We start from the raw sequence: 24,453 nt of genomic DNA on the forward strand, positions 1-24,453 counted from the left end.
TAAATGCATTAACATGCAAACAAAGAAATAAAACAAACCAAACTGTCCATTTATCAAGGCTATGGTGACAGGGATTTGAGATCAGTGCCATATACAGGGAGTGCAGAATTATTAGGCAAATGAGTATTTTGACCACATCATCCTCTTTATGCATGTTGTCTTACTCCAAGCTGTATAGGCTCGAAAGCCTACTACCAATTAAGCATATTAGGTGATGTGCATCTCTGTAATGAGAAGGGGTGTGGTCTAATGACATCAACACCCTATATCAGGTGTGCATAATTATTAGGCAACTTCCTTTCCTTTGGCAAAATGGGTCAAAAGAAGGACTTGACAGGCTCAGAAAAGTCAAAAATAGTGAGATATCTTGCAGAGGGATGCAGCACTCTTAAAATTGCAAAGCTTCTGAAGCGTGATCATCGAACAATCAAGCGTTTCATTCAAAATAGTCAACAGGGTCACAAGAAGCGTGTGGAAAAACCAAGGCGCAAAATAATTGCCCATGAACTGAGAAAAGTCAAGCGTGCAGCTGCCAAGATGCCACTTGCCACCAGTTTGGCCATATTTCAGAGCTGCAACATCACTGGAGTGCCCAAAAGCACAAGGTGTGCAATACTCAGAGACATGGCCAAGGTAAGAAAGGCTGAAAGACGACCACCACTGAACAAGACACACAAGCTGAAATGTCAAGACTGGGCCAAGAAATATCTCAAGACTGATTTTTCTAAGGTTTTATGGACTGATGAAATGAGAGTGAGTCTTGATGGGCCAGATGGATGGGCCCGTGGCTGGATTGGTAAAGGGCAGAGAGCTCCAGTCCGACTCAGACGCCAGCAAGGTGGAGTACTGGTTTGGGCTGGTATCATCAAAGATGAGCTTGTGGGGCCTTTTCGGGTTGAGGATGGAGTCAAGCTCAACTCCCAGTCCTACTGCCAGTTTCTGGAAGACACCTTCTTCAAGCAGTGGTACAGGAAGAAGTCTGCATCCTTCAAGAAAAACATGATTTTCATGCAGGACAATGCTCCATCACACGCGTCCAAGTACTCCACAGTGTGGCTGGCAAGAAAGGGTATAAAAGAAGAAAATCTAATGACATGTCCTCCTTGGTCACCTGATCTGAACCCCATTGAGAACCTGTGGTCCATCATCAAATGTGAGATTTACAAGGAGGGAAAACAGTACACCTCTCTGAACAGTGTCTGGGAGACTGTGGTTGCTGCTGCACGCAATGTTGATAGTGAACAGATCAAAACACTGACAGAATCCATGGATGGCAGGCTTTTGAGTGTCCTTGCAAAGAAAGGTGGCTATATTGGTCACTGATTTGTTTTTGTTTTGTTTTTGAATGTCAGAAATGTATATTTCTGAATGTTGAGATGTTATATTGGTTTCACTGGTAAAAATAAATAATTGAAATGGGTATATATTTGTTTTTTGTTAAGTTGCCTAATAATTATGCACAGTAATAGTCACCTGCACACACAGATATCCCCCTAAAATAGCTATAACTAAAAACAAACTAAAAACTACTTCCAAAACTATTCAGCTTTGATATTAATGAGTTTTTTGGGTTCATTGAGAACATGGTTGTTGTTCAATAATAAAATTAATCCTCAAAAATACAACTTGCCTAATAATTCTGCACTGCCTGTATATTTAGATAGCCGACCAAAGAGAATATGGTATTCACTAGAGGAGGGAAAAAACAGCTGCAAAGAAGAGGTCATGGCCCTGTGCACCTGAAGCCAATGCACTTATTGGTGTAAAAAAAATAATATGCAACATGTGCAAAAAAGTGAGACATCCATGTGCAAAACAATACAGTGCTGTTATTTTGGTGAAAGCAGATCACTGCGTTTATGCAGACTAGTCATGGTTAGTGAGAGCTTATGGGCATCCCCAGTTTTGCATAACCAACACAGTTATATTAATATACTTTTTACCTCTGTGATTACCTTGTATCTAAGCCTCTGCAAACTGCCCCCTTATCTCAGTGCTTTTGACAGACTTGCATTTTAGCCAATCAGTGCTGACACATAAATAAATCCTAAAGAGCGAACACAATATCATCTAAACAATGGACAAAATGCACGGAGATAAGAAGCGACTTTCAACGGGTTAGAAATTAGTTTGAGCCTACCTAGGCTTTCAACAAAGAATACCAAGAGAATAAAGTAAATATAATAAAATTAAAATGGAACGTTTTTTAAAATTGTATGTCCTATCTGAATCATGAAAGTTTAATTTTTACTTGACTGTCCCTTTAAGTAATAGCCTTGTTAAAGTGACAGTAAAGTGAAAATTAAACTTTTATGATTCTGGTAGAGCATGCAATTTTAAAACAACTTTCCAATTTACTTTTATCATCACATTTGCTTTGTTCTCTTTGTATATTTTATTAAAGAGCAAAACTAGGTAGGCTCATAAGAGCTCAGGAGTGTGCACGTGTCTTTAGTACTCTATGACCGCATTGTTTTGCAACATTATTTGTAGCTTTGTTATACAATGTTGCAAAACGCTGCTGCCATAGAGTACTAAAGGAACGTGCACACTCCTGAGCTGCTTCTGTGGGTCAGAACTGATATGAGTCGTATTAAACCAAAAACATCAGTAATATAGAATATAACTGTTCATAAATGTCTAGAATGGAGCTTTTTATGTGAATGCTGTTTTTTTAAATAATTTTAAAGCTTTTTGTAAAAAAGCTGAAGGTAAATTCTGTGTCTAGTCCAAATATCAGATATTACATCTGAGCTGCAACTCCCTACAATGGATTTAATAAAACTATAAGGTGTGTTTGGATATCTCTCATATTTGGACTACACCTAGCACAAAAACATAACCATATACAATGTGCTATTTCGGACCTTAAGAAAAATAACAAGAGAAAAAAACAAATTACCCATAGGGTCTGACTGTGACTGTTTTTCTGGTGTTTTTGCTAATGGTGGTTCTGTTTCTTTATTATCCTTCTGTGAGTTCAGTAGCTTAGCAGTTGTTGAGCTGGCAGTGTTCTGTGTTACTGGAGATGTTTCCACGGGTAATACATCCTCCTCATCCTCCTCATTGGCATCAGAATCCACACAAATAGAGTCTTCTGGATCCTGAGTAGCTGCCTGCTTAGCAAAATTTTTGGCCTTCAAAAGAAAAATATATATGTTTCTTGATAATCAGTTGGACTATCCATTATAAATATTATTTTTACATTAGGCTACAAGTACATAGACACACAACACTATATTCTACACCTGCTTTCAACAATACCAAAAAATAGATCACCTTTTCCATTATGATACAATAAGCTCTGGAGCACATGAATAAAAGAACCTTAGTAAAAATGTTGTTCTAATATAACATCATAAAACTGAGGTTTATCATGTGTGACCCATGAGTGGTAGATTACATATCTGTAATATATCCTGTCAGAAACCTTGCAAATAGAGACCTGCTGGCTGCAGCTGTTTTCCATAAATAGTTATAAATTGTGCTTCTTTTTTAAGTTTTAAAAAAATTGAACATGAGCAGAAACAAAGGCTTTCAGTTCACCCCTCAAGCACTACCATCAGGGCCGGCACCAGTGTAAAGCAGTCTAGACTAGGCAGCCGCCTTATTGCGCCCTCGACAGGGGGGTGCCAGATCTGCCTGCCGGCATAGACAAATTAGCTTGATTTGTTTTTCTCAGCATTTATGCATAATGGATGCTGGTGATGGGCAAATGATTTTGGCACTTTCACAAGTTGCACTGGCAGGGCAGGGGTCAGGATTCATTTGGAGGGTGTTGGGCGTGTGTGGGCACAGACTGGCAGCCGGGCTGTTCAGAGAGACAGAGCTCGAGTTACTTGCCTTTACGGCGTAAGAGCGTTACACTGCTTCATCCTGCTGGCTGCTGCGCATAGGCACTCCACTGACTAATGTAACGGCTGCCTATCTCCTATCTGACTGAGAGACTTAGACTGTCACTCACCGTCACGTGCACAGTCTGAGTCTGTCAGTCAGTGACGTGAGAGGCTGGAGCCTGGAAGCGGGCGGCTCAGGCAGTAGACTGGAGCTGTGAGAGGGAAGTGGGAACTCAGGGAAACAAACACGTGGATCATGCTGCTGGTGCCAAGTGACTCCTGTGTGTCACACACTCTACGGACCACTAGGATTTTGAAATTGGCTGAGAGACTCTTGAGAGAGCTACGCAAGGTGCAGGCGGACACCCCCCCCCCCCAGATGGCCAAAGAGACCGGTACTGAAAAGACAGTGACTGAGAGAGGTAGACTGGCGACCGTCCATTGGCGCATAATATATATTTTATTATTTATATAAGCTCCTGCCATTGATTTACCAATCCAATATCAAAGCTAATGCTCTCATTTAAAATATATGTATGTGAGTGTGTAGCATTGCCTTGATATTATTGATAAATGTCAGCAGCTTATATAATTTAAATAATAAAATATCTGTCTGTGAGTGTGTAGCATTAACGTTTGATATTATTGGTAAAATGGCAGAAGCTTATATAAATAATAAAATCTGTCTATGAGTGTGTAGCATTAGCTTTGATATTATTGGTAAAATGGCAGGAGCTTATATAAATAATAAAATATCTGTCTGTGAGGAGTGTGTAGCATTAGCTTTGATATTATTGGTAAATGGCAGGAGCTTATATAATATAAGCTCCTGCGATTTACCAATAATATCAAAGCTAATGCAACACACTCACAAACAGATATTTTATTATTTATATAATATGCTGCCATTTACCAATAATATCAAAACAATGCTACACACTCACAGACAGATATTTTATTATTTATATAAGCTCCTGCCATTTTAACAATAATATCAAAGCTAATGCTACACACTCACAGACAGATTTTATTATTTATATAAGCTTCTGCCATTTTACCAATAATATCAAAAGTTAATGCTACACACTCACAGACAGATATTTTATTATTTAAATTATATAAGCTGCTGACATTTATCAATAATATCAAGGCAATGCTACACACTCACATACATATATTTTAAATGAGAAATAAATTAAAAAAATAACGTCCTTAAAGGGACAGTCAACACCAGAATTGTTGTTGTTTAAAAAGAAAGATAATCCCTTTATTACCCATTCCCCAGTTTTGCATAACCAACACTGTTATATTAATACACATTTTACCTCTGTAATTACCTTGAATCTAAGCTTCTGCTGACTGCCCTCTTATTTCAGTTTTTTCACAGACTTGCATTTTACCCAATCAGTGCTCACTCCTAGGTCTCTTCATGTGCATGAGCTCAATGTTATCTATATGAAACACATGGACTAATGCCCTCTAGTGGTCAAAATGCATTCAGATTAGAGGCAGTCTTCAAGGTCTAATAAATTAGCATATGAACCTCCTAGTTTTAGCTTTCAACAAAGAATACCAAGATAAAAAAGCAAAATTGGTGATAAAAGTAAATTGGGAAGTTGTTTAAAATGACATGACCTATTTAAATCATGAAAGTTTTTTTTAGACTTGACTGTCCATTTAATTTAATACTTGAGAGAAACAATAAATCTGCATGTATTTTCACAATTTAAGCGTTTTTTTTTTTTCAATTATAGCTTAATACCTATATAAGGTAATTGTTATTTTGTGCAAATACTATAAGACTGGGATCGTGAAATAAAAATATGAATTTTCCGTAAACGGATGTATGTAATTTTCTGTAAACAGATGGATTTGGGATGGGGGGGGGCGTCAAAATGCACCTTCGCCTGTGTAGACAAAAATCCTTGCACCGGCCCTGACTACGATTTGTGCCATTATGTTTCAATCAACTGTTTCTTTATGTTGACAGTTATAGATATACCATTATACAAATTCAGGATCACAGATATTGTAAACATCCAGCAGCTATATACTGTCTAGATGTGAACTGATAAGGGCTGTATTATCCGTGTCCTTAATACACTTTTTCAAGATGATAATTATGACAGAATTTACAACTTTTAGGGTGTAGACTAATAAGATTTTTTTTGTTCCACGTATACAAGCTGTGGATTGCTTTTTTACACAAGTCAATTGTTTTATGCTGTACATGCATGCAACTATTTTATTCTACATACAAAATTATATTTCTAAATTCAGTTCTTTCATGATGGTGAGAGTCCATGGGTCATTAAGTGTGGGAATATTCCCCTCCTGACCACTAGCAGGAGGCAAAAGACACCACAACAAACTGGAGCTTTAAATCACTCCCACTTTCCATGATCCTATGTCATACATATAGCCAAATGGATAAGAAAATAAAAACAAGAAATATAAAGTGGGGCAAAGAAGTGCAAAAAAAATAATATAAAGAGATTTTAATAGAACCCCTGACATTAATTCCAGATCTCTCACACAAACCAAGAAGGCTTGGGCCTATAAAGGATCTCAAGGCACTAGAGACCAAAAGTGTATTCAATACCCCTGAAAAATTATTTGCAATACCCAGGGATCCTGAACAAATCTCTCCCAAGCCTCCTAAAAGAGACTCGATCAGCCCCCTCACCAGATATTGATCTGGTATGGGGGCCGCATCTTCATACAGTCATGGGAGCTGGGGTAGATTTATTAGACTGTTTGTTTTTAGACCAAGAAGAGTTAGACTTCCAGAGGATTTGGAGTAGCCAGAAATCTGGGAAGAGGGGGAAATCGTTCTAAGCCTTAGGTTGCTGAAAGATACGAAAAAACCCTTCTTAGTTTACCCTTAGATTTTTTTTTCCTGGAACATAAAAGCTCTCTTACCCCCAGTGACTGTAAAAATAGCAACCAGTCTAGGCCCAAACAGAGATTTACCCTGGAAGGGGAGAGAAAGCCACAAAGCTTTCCTAGCTAAAACACCTGATGCAACATGGCATTAAAGTGAATAATTTCCACTGCTGAATCTCAAATAATGGAATTTGCTGTTCTTAGTGGATTAGTACGATTCTGAATCTCATCCAGTGTGGTTTCCCCAGAAACAAGTTCTGAGACATTATCATACCAAACAGCAGTGGCAGATGTGACACAGGTTACACTGACTGTGTGTCTAAACATAAAGCATGCAAGCTGAAAGGATCGCCTAAATCATCCTTAAGAGAGGAACTGTCTTCCAGAGGAATAGTGGTACGCATGGCCGAAGTGGAAATAGCTGCATATACCTTAGAACCAAGGTTTAAAAAGTTTTCGTATGAGCGCTAACCTGGCACAAAAAGCTGAACTCCGAATATCATGACCGCGTATACATATTCCCCCATAGACTTTAATGGAGCGTGAAAAGTGGGGAGGAAAAATTAACCTCCTTACTTTCGCGCAAACCTGATCACGTTTTCTCAAGTGCGCTAACCTGACATTAAATATGAATATTTCACATTCAAATCTTCTTCACAGTGAAAAAATATGTTTTATTTATTCATAAATACATATTAATATTTTGCTCTCTCTTCCCTCTTTTGCTCTCTCTCTCCCCCCTCTTTTGCTCTCTCTCCCCTCTTTTGCTCTCTCTCTCCCACCTCTCTTTTGCTCTCTCACCCCTCTTTTGTTCTCTCACCCCTCTCTTTTGCTCTCTCTATCCCCCTCTTTTTTGCTCTCTCTCCCTCCTCTCTTTTGATCTCTATCCCCCTCGCTTTTGCTCTCTCTCTCTCCCCCCTTTTTTTTTCTCTCTAGCTCTTCCCCTCTCTTTTGCTGTCTCTCCCCCCCTCTCTTTTGCTCTCTCTCTCTTTCCCCCCTCTTTTGCTCTCTCTCTCCCCCTCTTCTCTTTTGCTCTCTCTCACCCCCAAATCTCTTTTGCTTTCTCCCCTCTGTTTTGCTCTCACCCCCTCCTCTCTATTGCTTTCTCCCCTCTGTTTTGCTCTCTCCACAGTCCCCTCTGTTGCTTTCTACCCTGCCCGGCCACGCCCACTTGTCACACCTGTCGACTACGCCCCAATCATGACATGCCCCCTCAGCCACGCCCCAATTATGACACACCCGGTCACGCACCATTACGGCATGTCCGGTCACGCCCCCTCCATGGCAGCTTCTGAAAAACACTTTCTCTGCTGCTCAAGGCTAGGTATGTTTGTCCTCGCACAGTCTGTAGTGCGCATGACTGCCTCTGACAAACATACCTGGCCTTTTATTATATAGGATAATTATATATATATATATATATATATATATATATATATATATAGGTATAGAAATATACAGATATACCGTATTGTCCCGAGTATAGGCCGCTCCTGATTATAGGCCGCACCCCTAAAGTTTGGTGCCATTTTAAAGAAATTTAATTTTTAACTGCACCCCTGACCCTTTCAGCCCCTCTCCCTCATACACCTCTCTCCCTCCCAAAAAGTATATCCTTACACTCTCAGCCTCCTCCTTCACACAGCTCTAATCTTATGCTCATGCACAGCCCCTCTCATCCTCCCCCCTCTCAAATGCAGACGCTTCCTTAACCTCTTAGCCCCCTCATAACTCTAACAGGCTTCCTCCTCTTAACCCACTTAGGTTCCTTCCTTCACATAGTGCCACTACTCACCCTATTAAGCAGTGGTGTGCTGGCGTGGTGGCTCTGTGTCTCTCCTGTCAGGTTCTGTCAGATTAGATTTTAAAGCGCATGCGGACCCGGGCGCACGCGCACTTATAACACTGGCTCCTTCATTGGCCAAATGAATCATAGGCATTGTAGTTTTAAATAAATAAACAGCGCTTACCGTTTTTACCGTATACCCTCACCTGCCTGTCTGGTGTTTGTAGGGAAAATACAGTTAAAGCCAGGCACTCTGCGGAATGCCAGAGGGGGAGGAATACCAGTAATTAGCATTTTCAGTGGCACATTGTTCGTAGGGGCACAATTCTCCCTGTATGAGAGCAGCAGAGAGTAACATCCCGAATGTAGGCCGCACCCCTAGTTTAAAGACTTACATTAGGGGAAAAAAGTGCGGCCTATACTCGGGACAATACGGTATATAGGATTTTCTATTTATAAATACTTACAAAATATTCCCTTATGTGAAGAACATTTTAATGTGAAATATTTACATTAAATACATAGTCACACTTTATTAAATATGAATATTGCATAAATATGCTTTTACATGTTTTCAGCTACTTGACTGCAAAGGGCTCCAATATATATATATATATATATATATATATATATATATATATGTATACATATACATGTAGTTATATTTTTATATATGTCTGTAACTACATATATACACATACAAATACATTTATACACACATACAAAAAGAGCACTCCACGGGACTTGTAGATATAAAGCACACTTTACTGTGTAGACGTTTTCGGACACATTGTCCATCCTTAGACTAATAAGTGTAAAAAAGCAAACTTACCCTCCACCATAAATACATAGCACTGAACGCTGAAAACACGCTCTCCCGGGTTAGTCCGCCCCCATCATGACGTGACCGCCCCGGGCAACGTGTAAGTAGCCGACTAAAATAAAGTTGCATTACACTTGCATTAACATAGACATAAGTATATGGAATCAATTGTAGTGCATAATATAGCTGAAAATTAGTATAATAAGCAAAGGCAAATGACTAATGGCATTCCGTTCTAAATTTCAATGTTATACTTGGTTACCATAGAAACGGTTTAAACATATAGTAATGAACGGGGCATACTACTACAGCAAAGAAATTCTATACTACGAGTGCTGTATTGAATAATACCAATAAACATTATGCAAAGGTTACAGACTAGAAAACTAAACAGTATAATGGCCACTTAATACAGCTACCCCACAGTATACTATTGTTGTCATGACAACGAGATACACAAGGCCTACTAAATCCCGTAATAATCAAATGGACGTTACAGGGGTAGGGTATGGAATCTAATTATAAGGCAACACAATGTTATATTCAAATATATATACGGCCAACTAGCAGGCAATGGAATCGTGTCTCTCGTAGACTCATTTAAAGGGCAACATCCAACAAATGAAACGTGTGTTTGGAAAAAACTCTATGCTATAAACTGGGCAAAATAACTAATGCAGGATCATCAGAAGATCTAAGCAACAGTAGGACTTTTTTCAAAAAACATATATAAAGAATAAAAAATAATAATCTCTATTTAGAAGACTCCTAGCTCCAAAAAAGCTAAAAAAAAAAAACAATAAAAAATAGAAAAAAAGAAAAAAAATGGAGGAAAAAAATAGAAAAAGCAAAAATTTCTCAAGAAATCAAAAACTCTCCAAACTCGCTCAAGAAAGACATTACCCAGAACAATTTTTTTTCCAAAAAAGAGTCACTATAGGAAGGCTTGCCATTCCAAATGTGTATTTAGATCTTTCGGAAATTAATGTTTCCAGATTATATGGCCATCGTGCTTCCTTTTGTAATAATATCCTGTTACGATCACCCCCTCTGCTTAAGGGAGGAACATGATCAACAATGGTGTATTTTAAGTCTGCCACATTATGTTTCAATTGTAGAAAGTGGCGAGCCACTGGTTGTTTTGATGTCCCTTTAGCGATCGCTGTCCTGGTGGCGGACCTGTGGTTGGCCATGCGTGTACAATCCTGATGGTGTAGTTTCACATTAGAAATACTATGTGTTCTTTAACAGGCAACAGAGGGTTACATTTTTGTACACATGGCCGGATATGTATATATAATGATGGTGTACCCTGGGGCTGCATGGTCTATGATTAAGGCGAGCAGCCGAAATGCGTAAGACTTCAGCCACACAGGGTCTACGCCATGTGTATTTTTTTACTGCATTTTAGTTGTAATATAATAAAAGCTATGTTTGAGCCTTTTATACAGTCTCCTGCCACTATTCTTTTTTGTGTTGCTGGCTGATAACTCAATGTCTGTTTCTAAATGTAAGGTTAACGCGAGGAGGAATCAGGCCTCAGAATTAGCGGATCCCCTTTCAAACGTTGAGTAGATTTGCAATGTTGCATCACTCTTCATCAAAGAAGCAAAATAAATAACTGAGTTACATGGAAAGTAAAAGGGATTTAAAGCTTTGGGGTGTCTTTGGTATCATCCTAGTGGTCAGGAGGGGAATATTCCCACACGGCCTTGTAGACTCTCACTACCTGATGAAGTATAGATTTTTAAATCATTGTGTGTCTTTGCTTCTCTATCTACTCTAAAAGCAAGAGGTTTGTTATATTTTAATTTCTTGTTCACTGCTAGTAACTGAAGTGCTAAGCAAGTTTGTTATATACACGTGCAACTGCGTTATTTCGTTCACTAGAAGTGGCAAATAAAACAATCTACTTTTTAATTATAACAACAACAAAAAATGGAACAGTACCTATTTACATACCTGATTTCTGGCTTCACATCGTAAACAGCGAATCATAGTATTAACATAAGTGACACAGGTCTTCCAGTCCTTGCCATATTCACCAAGATCAAAGGCTGGGAATGCAGATTCTAGGAATTCTGGATAAATAATAATGTTTTAATGATCAAATAGAATGCTTACAAATGGGGTTTCTCAGAATGTACACATTATAAGCCCTGATCCAAAGACGTCACAGTCTAGAGCAGAAGTGGGCAACTGGTGGTCCGGGGGCTTTATGCAGCCCTTGAGGCCCTCCCCTGTGACCAGCTGTCTCGTTTCTGGAACAGAAAACAACGTTCCATTTTTATCCCCAAAAACCAAGATGCTCAAAGTTAATCTAGAACCAATACAGGCAAAGGGCACAGAAGTGATATTGGTTGTCTCATGTATGTTACAAAAATTAATTTATACGTCTTTTTTGTTTGTTTTCTTAAGAATCCATTGCTGTATAATTTATACAGAACAAAGAGCTTTGTTTTTAATACAGACCTGATGCACAATTAATTTGCTGATGGTCACAAAGAGTGTTGATTATGTGATTTGGTTGGGATTCAGTATTATTTATTTTCAATATACCAATTTCAGTTATCTGCATTCGATCATGTACTATTTTTAACTGTTTTTAATAAACAATATACATTATTTTATTAGTGTATGCACCTGAAATTTGTAATATTTATGCAAATTGTTGAACCAGGATTTTTTTCTTCTATGATCACATCTTTTTCTCACAAAAGTGTGCCAGAAGTTGGTTCCAATAGCATTCAACTGAAATGACTCCCTCCTTTTTGACACTTAATTGATATGATTAACAAATGTATAATGTTATTTGTTTTGTACAACAACAGTTAAAAATGTGACTACAGCATTTGTATGTACTATGTATGTACTATGTGTACTAAAAGCTGCTTACATTCTTCAATACGTACAAACTACATACAAACTATGTAGCTTGTTGGGGACATTTTTGATATCATGCAATAAAATAATATATTGCATCTCTCTTGGTTTGCCATTTAAAACAAAAAATGTTCTTGAAGATATACATACAATTTTTTATATATATATATATATATATATATATATATATATATATATATATATACACACACACACACATACATATATATATATATATATACATATATATACACATGTTTCTTTGACACTGTTGACCACCCTCTCTCTTTTGCTCCAAACCCTCCAATCCTTCGGCATCTGTGACACAGCCCTTTCGTGGCTCTCTTCCTACCTATCAAACCGTATCTTCAGTGTAGCCTTCTCTGGGGCCTCCTCTGCCCCGTCACCACTTTCTGTCGGAGTACCGCAAGGCTCTGTCCTCGGTCCCCTTCTCTTCTCAATCTATATGTCATCACTAGGTTCCCTAATCAAGTCCCACGGTTTCCAGTATCATTTGTATGCCGATGACACCCAAATCTACTTCTCTGCACCAGACCTATCTCCTTCCTTGCTAACCCGTGTCACTAACTGACTTTCTCACATCTCTTCCTGGATGTCCTCCCACTACCTCAAGCTAAATCTCTCCAAAACTGAGCTCCTCATTCCCCCCCCCTTCTTCCAAAATCTCCACCCCCAATATCTCTATAACTGTCGACAACTCCATCATTACCCCTACCCCGCATTCCCGATGTCTCGGGGTCACATTTGACTCAGATCTTTCCTTCACTCCTCACATTCAGTCCTTGGCTAAAGCCTGCTGCTTCCACCTTAAAAACATCTCTAAAATTAGACACTTCCTTACACAAGACACAACTAAGATTTTAATCCACTCTCTCATTCTTTCCCGCCTTGATTACTGCAACTCTGTCCTCTCTGGTCTCCCCAACTGCCGCCTAGCTCCTTTACAATCCATAATGAATGCCTCTGCCAGACTCATCTTCCTTAAACGTCGCTCTTCATCTGCTGCACCTCTCTGCCAATCCCTTCACTGGCTTCCTCTTGCCTCCAGGATTAAACACAAAATTCTCACTCTGACATACAAAGCCCTCAACTGCACTGCTCCCCCCTACATCTCTGACCTTGTCTCCAGATACTCTCCCTCCCGTCCCCTTCGCTCTGCTCATGACCTCCTACTCTCCTCCTCTCTTGTCACCTCATCACACTCCCGTTTACAGGACTTCTCCAGACTGGCTCCCATCTTGTGGAACTCTCTGCCTCACTCCACAAGACTCTCTTCTAGTTTTAAAAGCTTAAAGTGCTCCCTAAAGACTCTACTGTTCAGGGATGCATACAACCTACGCTAACCTTACTTTATACCAGTTCCTCTCCTCTATTGCTATCCCCTGAACCCCCTTAGCATGTAAGCCTAAAAGTCCAGCTGTTTGTAGATCACCTTCTTAAGAGCTGACTACAACAGTGTAACTCTTGGCAGGGCCCTCTACCCAATTGATCCCTATAACTGTTTTGTTCTACTCCGCCTTTGTTAATAGCGCTGCGGAATCTGTTGGCGCTCTATAAATAACCGATAATAATAATAATAAATAATAAATGTTTCTGTGATGTAAAAAAATGAGACAAAGATAAATCATTTCAGAACTTTTTCCACCTTTAATGTGACCTATAAACTGTACAACTCAATTGAAAACTGAAATGTTTTAGGTAGAGGGAAGAAAAAATATAAAAATAAAATAATATGGTTGCATAAGTGTGCACACCCTTAAACTAATACTTTGTTGAAGCACCTTTCGAGTCTATCAGCATGGCACATTTTGACTTGGCAAGATTTGCCCACTCTTCTTTGCAAAAACACTCCAAATCTGTCAGATTGCGAGGGCATCTCCTGTGCACAGCCCTCTTCAGACCACCCCACAGATTTTCAATCGGATTCAGGTCTGGGCTTTGGCTGGGCCATTCCAAAACTTTAATCTTCTTCTGGTGAAGCCATTCCTTTGTTGATTTGGATGTATGCTTTGGGTCGTTGTCATGCTGAAAGATGAAGTTCCTCTTCATGTTCAGCTTTCTAGCAGAAGCCTGAAGGTTTTGTGCCAATATTGACTGGTATTTGGAACTGTTCATTATTCCCTCTACCTTGACTAAGGCCCCAGTTCCAGCTGAAGAAAAACAGCCCCAAAGCATGATGCTGCCACCACCATGCTTCACTGTGGGTATGGTGTTCTTTTGGTGATATCTTTTTGGAATTATGGCCAAAAAGTTTAACCTTGGTTTCATCAGACCATAACACCTTTTCCCACATGCTTTTGGGAGACTTCAGATGTGTTTTTGCAAAATATAGCCTGGCTTGGATGTTTTTCTTCATAAGAAAAGGCTTTTCGTCTTGCCACTCTACCACATAGCCCAGACATATGAGATTTTTCTACCTTAATTCCGATTGGCTGATAGAATCCTATCAGCCAATCGGAATTCGACGGACGCCATCTTGGATGACGTCATTTAAAGGTACCTCATTCGTCGTTCAGTCGTCGGCCGGGATGGATGCTCCGCGGAGGAGCGAAGAATGAAGATTGAAGATGCCGCTTTGCTTGAAGACATCACCGGATGGAAAACAACTTTGCTGCCGCTTGGATAAAGACATTGCCGGGATGAAGACTTCTTCTTTGCCGCTTGGATAAAGACATCGCCCGGATCGGATGAGGAGTTCGGCCCGGTTGGGTGAAGACAAGGTAGGGAGATCTTCATGGGGGTAGTGTTAGGTTTATTTAAGGGGGGTTTGGGTGGGTTTAGAATAGGGGTATGTGGGTGGTGGGTTGTAATGTTGGGGGGTGGTATTGTGTTTATCTTTACAGGCAAAAGAGCTGAATTCTTTGGGGCATGCCCCGCAAAAAGCCCTTTTAAGGGCTGGTAAGGTAAAAGAGCTTTGAACTTTTTTAATTTAGAATAGGGCAGGGAATTTTTTTTATTTTGGGGGGCTTTATTATTTTATTAGGGGGGCTTAGAATAGGTGTAATTAGCTTAAAAATCTTGTAATATTTTTTATTATTTTTTGAAAATTAGTGTTTGTTTTTTTTTGTAATTTATTTTAGATTATTTTATTGTATTTTAGTTAAGATATTTGTAGTTTATTTAATTTATTGATAGTGTAGGTGTATTTGTAACTTAGTTTAGGATTTATTTTACTGGTAAATTGGTAATTATTTTAACTAGGTAGCTATTAAATAGTTATTAACTATTTAATAGCTATTGTACCTAGTTAAAATAAATACCAAGTTACCTGTAAAATAAATATAAACCCTAAAATAGCTACAATGTAATTATTAATTACATTGTAGCTATCTTAGGGTTTATTTTATAGGTAAGTATTTAGATTTAAATAGGAATATTTTCATTAATAATATTTATATTATATTTATTTTAATAAGAGTTTAGTTAGGGATGTTAGAGTTAGATAGGGTTATTATACTTAATACTTAGATAATATAATAACGATATTAACTATATTAACCCTAATATAATTAGGGTTAATATAGTTAATCTATATAATATAATAACTATATTAACCCTAATATAATTAGGGTTAATATAGTTAATATAGCTGGCGGTGGTGTAGGGGGATTAAATTAGGGGTTAATACATTTATTATAGGTAGGGCCGGTGTAGGGGGATTAGATTAGGGGGTAATACATTTATTATAGGTAGGGCCGGTGTAGGGGGATTTGGATTAGATGCAAAAGAGCAGTTTACTTTGTGACAAAGCCCCACCAAAAGCCCTTTTAAGGGCTGGTAAAAGAGCTGAATTCTTTGGGGCATGCCCCGCAAAAAGCCCTTTTAAGGGCTGGCAATAGAGCAGTTTACTTTGGGGTAATGCCACGCAAAAAGCCCTTTTCAGGGCTATTTGTAGGGTTAGACTTGGGTTTAGTGGTAGGGATAGTTTAGTATTTTAGGGGTTAAATAATTTAATATAGGTGGCGGCGTGGTAGGGGGATTAGATTAGGGGTTAATTAATTTAATATAGGTGGCGGCGGGGTAGGGGGATTAAATTAGGGGTTAATAATTTTAAAATAGATGGCGGCAGGGTAGGAGCTCACATTAGGGGGTAGGTAAGGTAGATGGCGGCGGTGTAAGGGGCTCACTTTAGTGGGTAGGTAAGGTAGATGTCGGCGGTGTAAGGGGCTCAATTTAGGGGGTAGTTTAATATTGTTGGCGACGGTGTAGGGGGATCACATTAAGGGGTAGTTAATGTAGATGGCAGCGGGGTCCGGGAGCGGCGGTTTAGGGGTTAAATACTTTAAAAACCAAAAACTTTACATTCACTTTAAGGTCAGAAGTAAAATATCGGAGAGGCAAAGGCAAAGGCAAAGGATGGTGAGAACGGTCAAAAACAGCCCACAGTCCACCTCCAAAGACCTACAACATCATCTTGCTGCAGATGGTGTCACTGTGCATCGTTTAACAATTCAGCGTATGGGAGAGTGATGCGGAAGAAGCCTTTTCTGCACACACGCCACAAACAGAGTCGCTTGAGGTATGCAAATGCACATTTGGACAAGCCAGCTTCATTTTGGAAGAAGGTGCTGTGGACTGATGAAGCAAAGATTGAATTATTTGGTCATAACAAGGGGCGTTATGCATGGCGGCAAAAGAACACAGCGTTCCAAGACAAACACTTGCTAGCCACAATAAAATGTGGTGGATGTTCCATCATGCTGTGGGGCTGTGTGGCCAGTACCGGTACTGGGAATCTTGTTAAAGTTGAGGGTCGCATGGATTCCACTCAATATCAGCAGATACTTGAGAATAATGTTGTGGAATCAGTCACAAAGTTGAAGTTATGCTGGAGCTGGATATTTCAACAAGACAATGACCCAAAACACTGCTCAAAATCTACTCTGGCTTATATGCACAGGAACAAGTACAATGTTCTGGAATGGCCATCCCAGTCCCCAGACCTGAATATCATTGAAAATCTGTGGGGTGATTTGAAGCAGGCTGTCCATGCTCGGCAACCATCAAACCTAACTGAACTGGAGATCTTTTGCAAGGAGGAATGATCCAAAATACCTTTATCCAGAATCCAGACACTCATTACAGGCTATAGGAGGCGTCTAGAGGCTGTTATTTCTGCTAAAGGAGGCTCTACTAAATATTTATGCAATATTTCTGTTGGGATGCCCAAATTTATGCACCTGTCTAATTTCGTTTGGATGCATATTGCACATTTTCTGTTAAACCAATAAACCTAATTTCACTACTGAAATATTACTATGTCCTTCAGTTATTTGATAGATCAAAATAAAATTGCTGAACCAAACACCCAATTATTTATAAATGAAAATCATGGAAATTGTCAGGGGTGCCTAAACTTTTGCACACGACTTTATATGTATATATATATATATATATATATATATAGACACATACACACATACATACACACAGGACGCTATGGTTGAAGATCCCCATCCATGCTCAGGTGTTCTCATAATAGTATACTAGAGATTTATTTAAAGGAGTCTGATTCTATTATAAAGAGAGGGGCAGTGATGATTTAGCTCATAAAGGCAAAGTACTGTAGTGTTAGGACCAGTCAGCATTGGGACACCTTGCAAGTTGGTGACTGGCTAAGCCAAGCTAAAAATGGCCATATTGTATGACTAAGAACCCAATTTTAATATAAACAGATAGGGGTAGATTTAACAAGCAGTAGGTGCTGCTTTCTACGCCCAAAGTTTCCACCGGAAACGTAAGTTAAGAAGCAGCGTTCATAAGATACAATCAGGATCATTGACATCCCCTGCTAGTGGCCGATTGGCCGCTAATGTGCAGGGGGTGGCATTGCACAAGCATTTCACAAGAAATGCTTGTGCAATGTTAAATGCCGACAGCGTATGCTGTCGGCATTTAGCGATGTCAGGCAGACATGATTTGCTACAGTAGATCATGTCCGCCCGACATTTGATAGATTGACCCATAGTGGGGGGTTTTAAAGGAAATGTCTGCAGCATCTAGAATTTTTTTGATTATTTGCAAGTGGATGTGCACCAATACCCCCTATTTTATGTAACTATTTGGTCTTATTCGCAGCACTCACAAAGATGTATTCAAACTCTTCAAACTTTGTGGAGGAACACCTCATGAGTTGTCATCCTAGGTATATACCACCTTAATATAGGGGGGTATAAGTGTACATATATCCATTAAAGGGTTAATATTGAGAAAAAAGAAATTTCATGTAAAAAAAAAAAGTTTTTAGGCAACAAACATAGTTTTGAAACCTTGAGGTGAAAATGACTAAACAAGAAAATTAGGATCAACAGCTCTGAGGCAACCCAGAGACTGGTACATACAGATAGTGGGAAAGAACAATGAGGAAATGAGACAAAATCAGTTATACATTTATACAATGTGAAAGCATTCCTGCATCCTGCAACATGTATAAATCTAAAAGGTTGCTTATCTTATAATCTGATTATTAGCTAAACCTGCAACTTAAAAGGACATGTATCCTTTGTTGAAAAGCAGGTAGGTAGGATCAGGAGCATGGATGTGCTAAAAGCAGTTATACAAAAATAAATTTGATAGAGCACTAGGTGTCAGCAATGTTTCCTACCATTTAGTGCTCCAGACAAGTAGCTGCTTCCTCCTTAGAAATGTTCCTCAACAAAGAAAACCAAGAGAACTAAGCAAATTTGATAATATAAGTAAATTGGGAAGTTTTTCAAATTGTATACTGAATTGCATATGCCTGAATCACAAAATAAAAAGCTTGTGCTTCATGTCCCTTTAAACAAATAGCTAGTGAAGCACAATGTCTTGTGTACTTCACTCATATTACCATACTATGCAGGATTTTCCTCTAAGAGATATAAAGAGAAGGCTACTAACTGAACAGCTATTAGAAAGCCCAAGGGTATCACACAGTATTTGTGCAACTTTAAACTCCAAAGAATCCCCATTACCTAAATGCATTACAATGTGCCATAATACAGCAACATTATATCATATACTGCACTTTTAATAAAGATGTTGTGTACTCCTGATGGAAAGTCAGTAAATTCCTTTATATCAACATCGATCCTTTGTCACATGACTCATATTACACAGTTGTAAAATATGTGGTTGTCTCATAACTCTTTAAAAACAAGTGATACTTGCATACCTCTTAGTGCAGTGACCTTGCCGATATCAAGCACTCTCAGTCCCTGTGAATTTTTTCCCATGCTGCTGCAGACGAGTACTTCTTTAGGGAACAAGACACGGATCAAGTAACGCGCTGCATACTTTGGTTTTGTCTTTTGTCTTGCTTTTATTAATAAAGTTCCGGGAATTTTGATATTCCTACTTGGGTTGCCAAGGAATTCTAACAAAATAAAAATAAAATAAAAATAAGAGAATAACAGAAAAATGTTGCAAGCATGAAAGTAAACTATTCATTATATACCATTTGATACCCAAGTTTTTAAATAAAAATTACAAATTGAGAGGTGGTTTAGTTCATTTTGATGGTGGTTTAGTTCATTTTGATATGCATATAAAATATTGTATCTAACTTAATTTATTTTTATACTGTAAAATTAATATTTTTTTAAAGAGAAATTCACATGGAAATTAAATGTGTCAATGTGTGATTAAATTTAAAAAAATGTGATATTGATCATCATTGTGAAAATATTCACTATATATCAGAAAATCAAAATTAGTGAAAAAGTACACTTCTATGTGTGTTACTTTATAAAGTAAATATTCTGTTGGAATTTTAAGACTCTTACTATTAACCAATTGGGAGTATGTACAATCTTTATAGGATCGACAGATAGATATCCTCAATATAAAAACAAGGGGGTAACATAATACCATCAGATGTGGAAAAAGGCTACACAATTGCTCATGTGATTTGCTCACATGGTTTAGACATTATGGGGGATATCTATCAAAGCGTCAACTATGTTGCATTCGCCGGCATCAATACGCTCGCCTAACATCGTGGCCGCATATCTCAATACGCTCTCCTTATTTATGAAAAAAAGCCAGCAAAAAGACGCGCACCAAGTACAGGGCACTGAGCATCTATTCGGCTTTTTCCCAACTTTATTTATACCCTGTCACTAAGCGCAGCCACTATACTAGAATGTTTAACCCCTATCCCGCCGCTCCCGACATCGCCGTAACCTAAATAAAGTTATTAACGCCTATCCCACCGCTCCAGACATCACCGCAACCTAAATAAAGTTATTAATCCCTATCCCGCCGCTCCCGACATCGCCGCAACCTAAATAAAGTTACTAACCCCTATCCTGCCGCTCCCCGACATCGCCCCAACCAGAATAAAAGTTATTTACCCCTATCCCGCCACTCCCCAACACCGCCGCCACTAAATAAATGTATTAACACCTAAACCTCTGGCCTCCCACATCACTACCACTAACTTAACCTATTAACCCCTAAACCGTCAGCCCCCCACATCGCCAAAAACTAAATTAAGCTATTAACCCCTAAACCTAACAACCCCCTAACTGTAAAAAAAAAATAACAACATCCCTATCTTAATATAAATTAAAACTTACCTGTAGAATTAAAAAAACTATTTTAAACTATTAATTAACCTACCCTAACTATTATACTACAATCACATTAAAATACCAATTAAATAAACTAAATTACATATTAAAGAAACCTAACCCTACTCACATTATTTAAATATACAATTAAACATTATTAAAAGTAATAAATTACAGAAAAAAAAACACTAAGTTACAAAAAACAAGCAAACACTAAATTACGAAAAATTAAAAACCAAATTATAAAAAATAAAAAAGAATTACACCTAATCAAATAGCACTATCAAAATAAAAAAGCCCCCCCAAAATAAAAAAACCCTAGCCTATAATAAACTACCAATGGCCCTTAAAAGGGCCATTTTTGGGGCATTGCCCCAAAGATAACAGCTCTTTTACATTGCAAAAAAATACAAACACACCCCCAACAGTTAAACCAACCACCCAACCAACCCCCTCAAATAATTGGAAAAGCAAATAGGATTTTAGCAGCTCTAATCCTATTTGCTGATTGAAATCTTTCAGCCAATAGGAATGCAAGGGACGCCATCTTGGATGGCGTCACTTGCATTGAAGTTCCAGTTTACGGCGGCGACCGTATGAAGAGGATGCTCCACGCCGGATGTCTTCAGGATGGACCCGCTCCGTGCCGTCTGGATGAAGATAAAAGATGCCATCTGGATGAAGACTTCTTGCCGCCTGGATGAGGAATTCTCCGGCTGGATGAAGATGGAAGAGGCCGTCCAGATGAAGACTTCTTGCCGTCTGGAAGAGGACTTCTCCGGCTGGATGGATCCTTCAAGCGGGACTTCAAGAACTTTAAGTGGATCGTCGGGGGTTAGTGTTAGGTTTTTTAAGTTTTTTTTGGGTGGGTTTTATTTTTAGATTAGGGTCTGGGCATGTAAAAGAGCTAAATGCCCTTTTAAGGGCAATGCCCATACAAATGCCCTTTTCAGGGCAATGGGGAGCTTAGGTTATTTAAGGTTTTTTATTTGGGAGGTGTTTGTATTTTTTGCAATGTAAAAGAGCTGTTATCTTTGGGGCAATGCCCCACAAAAGGCCATTTTAATGGCCATTGGTAGTTTATTGTAGGCTAGGGTTTTTTTTTTATTTTGGGGGGGGCTTTTTTATTTTGCTAGGGCTATTAGAGTAGGTGTAAATCTTTTTTATTTTTGATAATTAGTTTTTTTATTTTTTGTAACTTAGTGTTTGTTTTTTTCTGTAATTTAGTACTTTTAATAATGTTTAATTGTATATTTAAATAATTTGAGTAGGGTTAGGTTTCTTTAATATGCAATTTAGTTTATTTAATTAGTATTTTAATTTAATTGTAGTATAATAGTTAGGGTAGGTTAATAGTTTAAAATGAGTTTATAATTCTACAGGTAAATTTAATTTATATTAAGATAGGGATGTTGTAAATTTAATTTAAAGTTAGGGGGTTGTTAGGTTTAGGGGTTAATAGCTTAATTTAGTTTTTGGCAATGTGGGGGCTGATGGTTTAGGGGTTAATAAGTTTAGTTAGTGGTTGTGATGTCGGAGACCAGAGGTTTAGGGGTTAATACGTTTATTTAGTGGCGGCGGTGTCGGGGAGCGGCAGAATAGGAGTTAATACATTTTATTTAGGTGGCGGCGATGTCGGGGTGGCAGATTAGGGGTGTTTAGACTCTGGGTTTATGTTAGGGTGTTAGGTGTAAACGTTACTTGTTTTCTACCATAGAAATCAATGGGTTATATTTCTTTGTCTTGCAGCATCGAACATAAGCTTTCACTGCTTTCAGACTCCCATTGATTTCTATGGCATCCGCGGCCTCCAGGGTGGCAGATTGAAAACCAGGTATGCTGGGTCGAAAAAGACGCGAGCGTACCTGGTAAAAGTTTGATAACTGGGAAAAAGTGTCAAATAGAGCCGATGCGGAATTACGGCGTATTTGCAGTTGACACTTTGATAGATAGGCCTCTATTCTAACTCTGTTCTCATTAACCTTATAATATGGTATAATAGTGCTCTAGACTCCCGCTTATATAAATGGACAAATCCTTTTGTAAATACAGGCTTTAAAATCAACAACATAAAAATATTGGTGTATGTATAAAGGGCCAGGCAGCATCCTGCCTTAGTGGCAGTCTTCCAGTTTGAGCATTTTCAACATTAGTATTTTTCACACTCTTTTGTCCCCAGCTGTTAAGCCATGCTATGTTGAACCAATCCATTAAAGTGATGGTAAATCTGAGCATTTGAAAAAACGCTAGGATTTACCATCACTAAAAATAAACTGTAGTTACAGTCATCACTTACTAAAAAAAGGGTTCTAAACTCAATTCTATCTGTGCCGCAAGTAGAACGCTAAACTCAGAGTCTTCGGCCACCTACAGCACAGCGCTCTTTACAACTGAGGTGACGTTTCCACCTCTAAACCAATAGCCGTGTGAGGATGTCAGATGATACGCACGGCTATTGGTTTAGAGGTGGAAACATCACCTCATTGATAAAATTGATAAAGAGAGCTGTGCTGTTGGTAGCCGGAGGTGCGGAGTTTAGCGATCTACTGCAGCACAGATACGGTGAGTTTAGCACCCTATTTTTAGGTAAGTGATGACTGAAACTACTGTTTATTTTCAGTGATAGTAAATACTAGAGTTTTTACCTGATAAATTTCTTTCTTTCTGGGCATGGAGAGTGACCCTCTCTTATTACAATTAAGACGGCAAAATTTTTTGATATAAACCTCAGGCAGCAAACAGTCTATATAAGCAGTAATAATCTTCAAATATAGGCTCTATACGTAACAGTCAAACTTTGTCGATACTGTGATTCTCTGTTGGCTGTTGCTTCGACTTGTGACAATGAACAGTTCAAACACTCAGGTCTTTAACTATAAAACATAGCTGGCGTTTATGGTTAGAACACTAAGTCACCATCGATAAAGCTACGGCGAAACGTGTCTAGTGACTCGCAACAGGGGGTCGGAGGTAACGGTTAACAATATATACTATACGTACCGATAACACCAAGGTCTGTGAATTTATATATTTTTATTTACCTTTTACGAATAAAGGCTATGTTTTATAGTTAAAGTCCTGAGTGTTTGAACTGTTCATTGTTACAAGTAGGAGCAACAGCTCACAGAGAATCACAGTATCGACAAAGTTTGAGAGACTGTTATGTATAAAGCCTATATTTGAAGAGTATTACTGCCTAAATAGACTGTTTGCTGTTTCTAATGGACAACACCTGTTGCTAAGGAGAGCAACTAGAGTTTTTCTCTCCATGTATATTTGTGCTTTTATGGGTTAAGCGCAGGCAGTAATTTCTATCCTGCTGCTGTAGCTAAGAATAAACGCTATCTGATAAACCTCAGGCACCTCTATTCCCTGGTGTTTCTTCTTTTTTCCATTTTCCTACGGCTGAATGACTGGGGATTATGGGTAAGGGAAGTTACACTTAACAGCTTTGCTGGGGTGCTCTTTGCCTCCTCCTGCTGGCTAGGAGTTGAATATCACACTAGTAACTGGAATGAAATCGTGGACACTCTATGCCATAGGAAAGAAAAAATATAAAAAATAAACACCACACATAAATGTTTAAATGCAATCAGTACAAAAGCCTAAAAAACGCTTCAGTACAGGGGTGTGAAATTGAGTGAAAGAGATAAGGAAAAAGAGACT

The 24,453-nt window shown here is 38.5% G+C and overlaps 1 protein-coding gene across 2 annotated transcripts in view; it reads right to left on the reverse strand.

The window, feature by feature from the left end:
- Positions 1–24,453, reverse strand: part of BEND2 (BEN domain containing 2) — a 268,497-nt gene that overhangs the window by 34,970 nt on the left and 209,074 nt on the right. For both annotated transcript variants that reach the window (XM_053707395.1, XM_053707394.1), the window contains exons 8-10: positions 19,389–19,589; positions 11,294–11,412; positions 2,903–3,137 (exon numbers count right to left, since the gene is read on the reverse strand). In XM_053707395.1, the coding sequence (XP_053563370.1) occupies positions 2,903–3,137; positions 11,294–11,412; positions 19,389–19,589 (555 nt within the window). The remainder of the gene's footprint in view (positions 1–2,902; positions 3,138–11,293; positions 11,413–19,388; positions 19,590–24,453) is intronic.

The sequence above is a fragment of the Bombina bombina genome, chromosome 3 (genome assembly GCF_027579735.1).
Source record: "Bombina bombina isolate aBomBom1 chromosome 3, aBomBom1.pri, whole genome shotgun sequence".
Classification (NCBI taxonomy): Eukaryota; Metazoa; Chordata; class Amphibia; order Anura; family Bombinatoridae; genus Bombina; species Bombina bombina.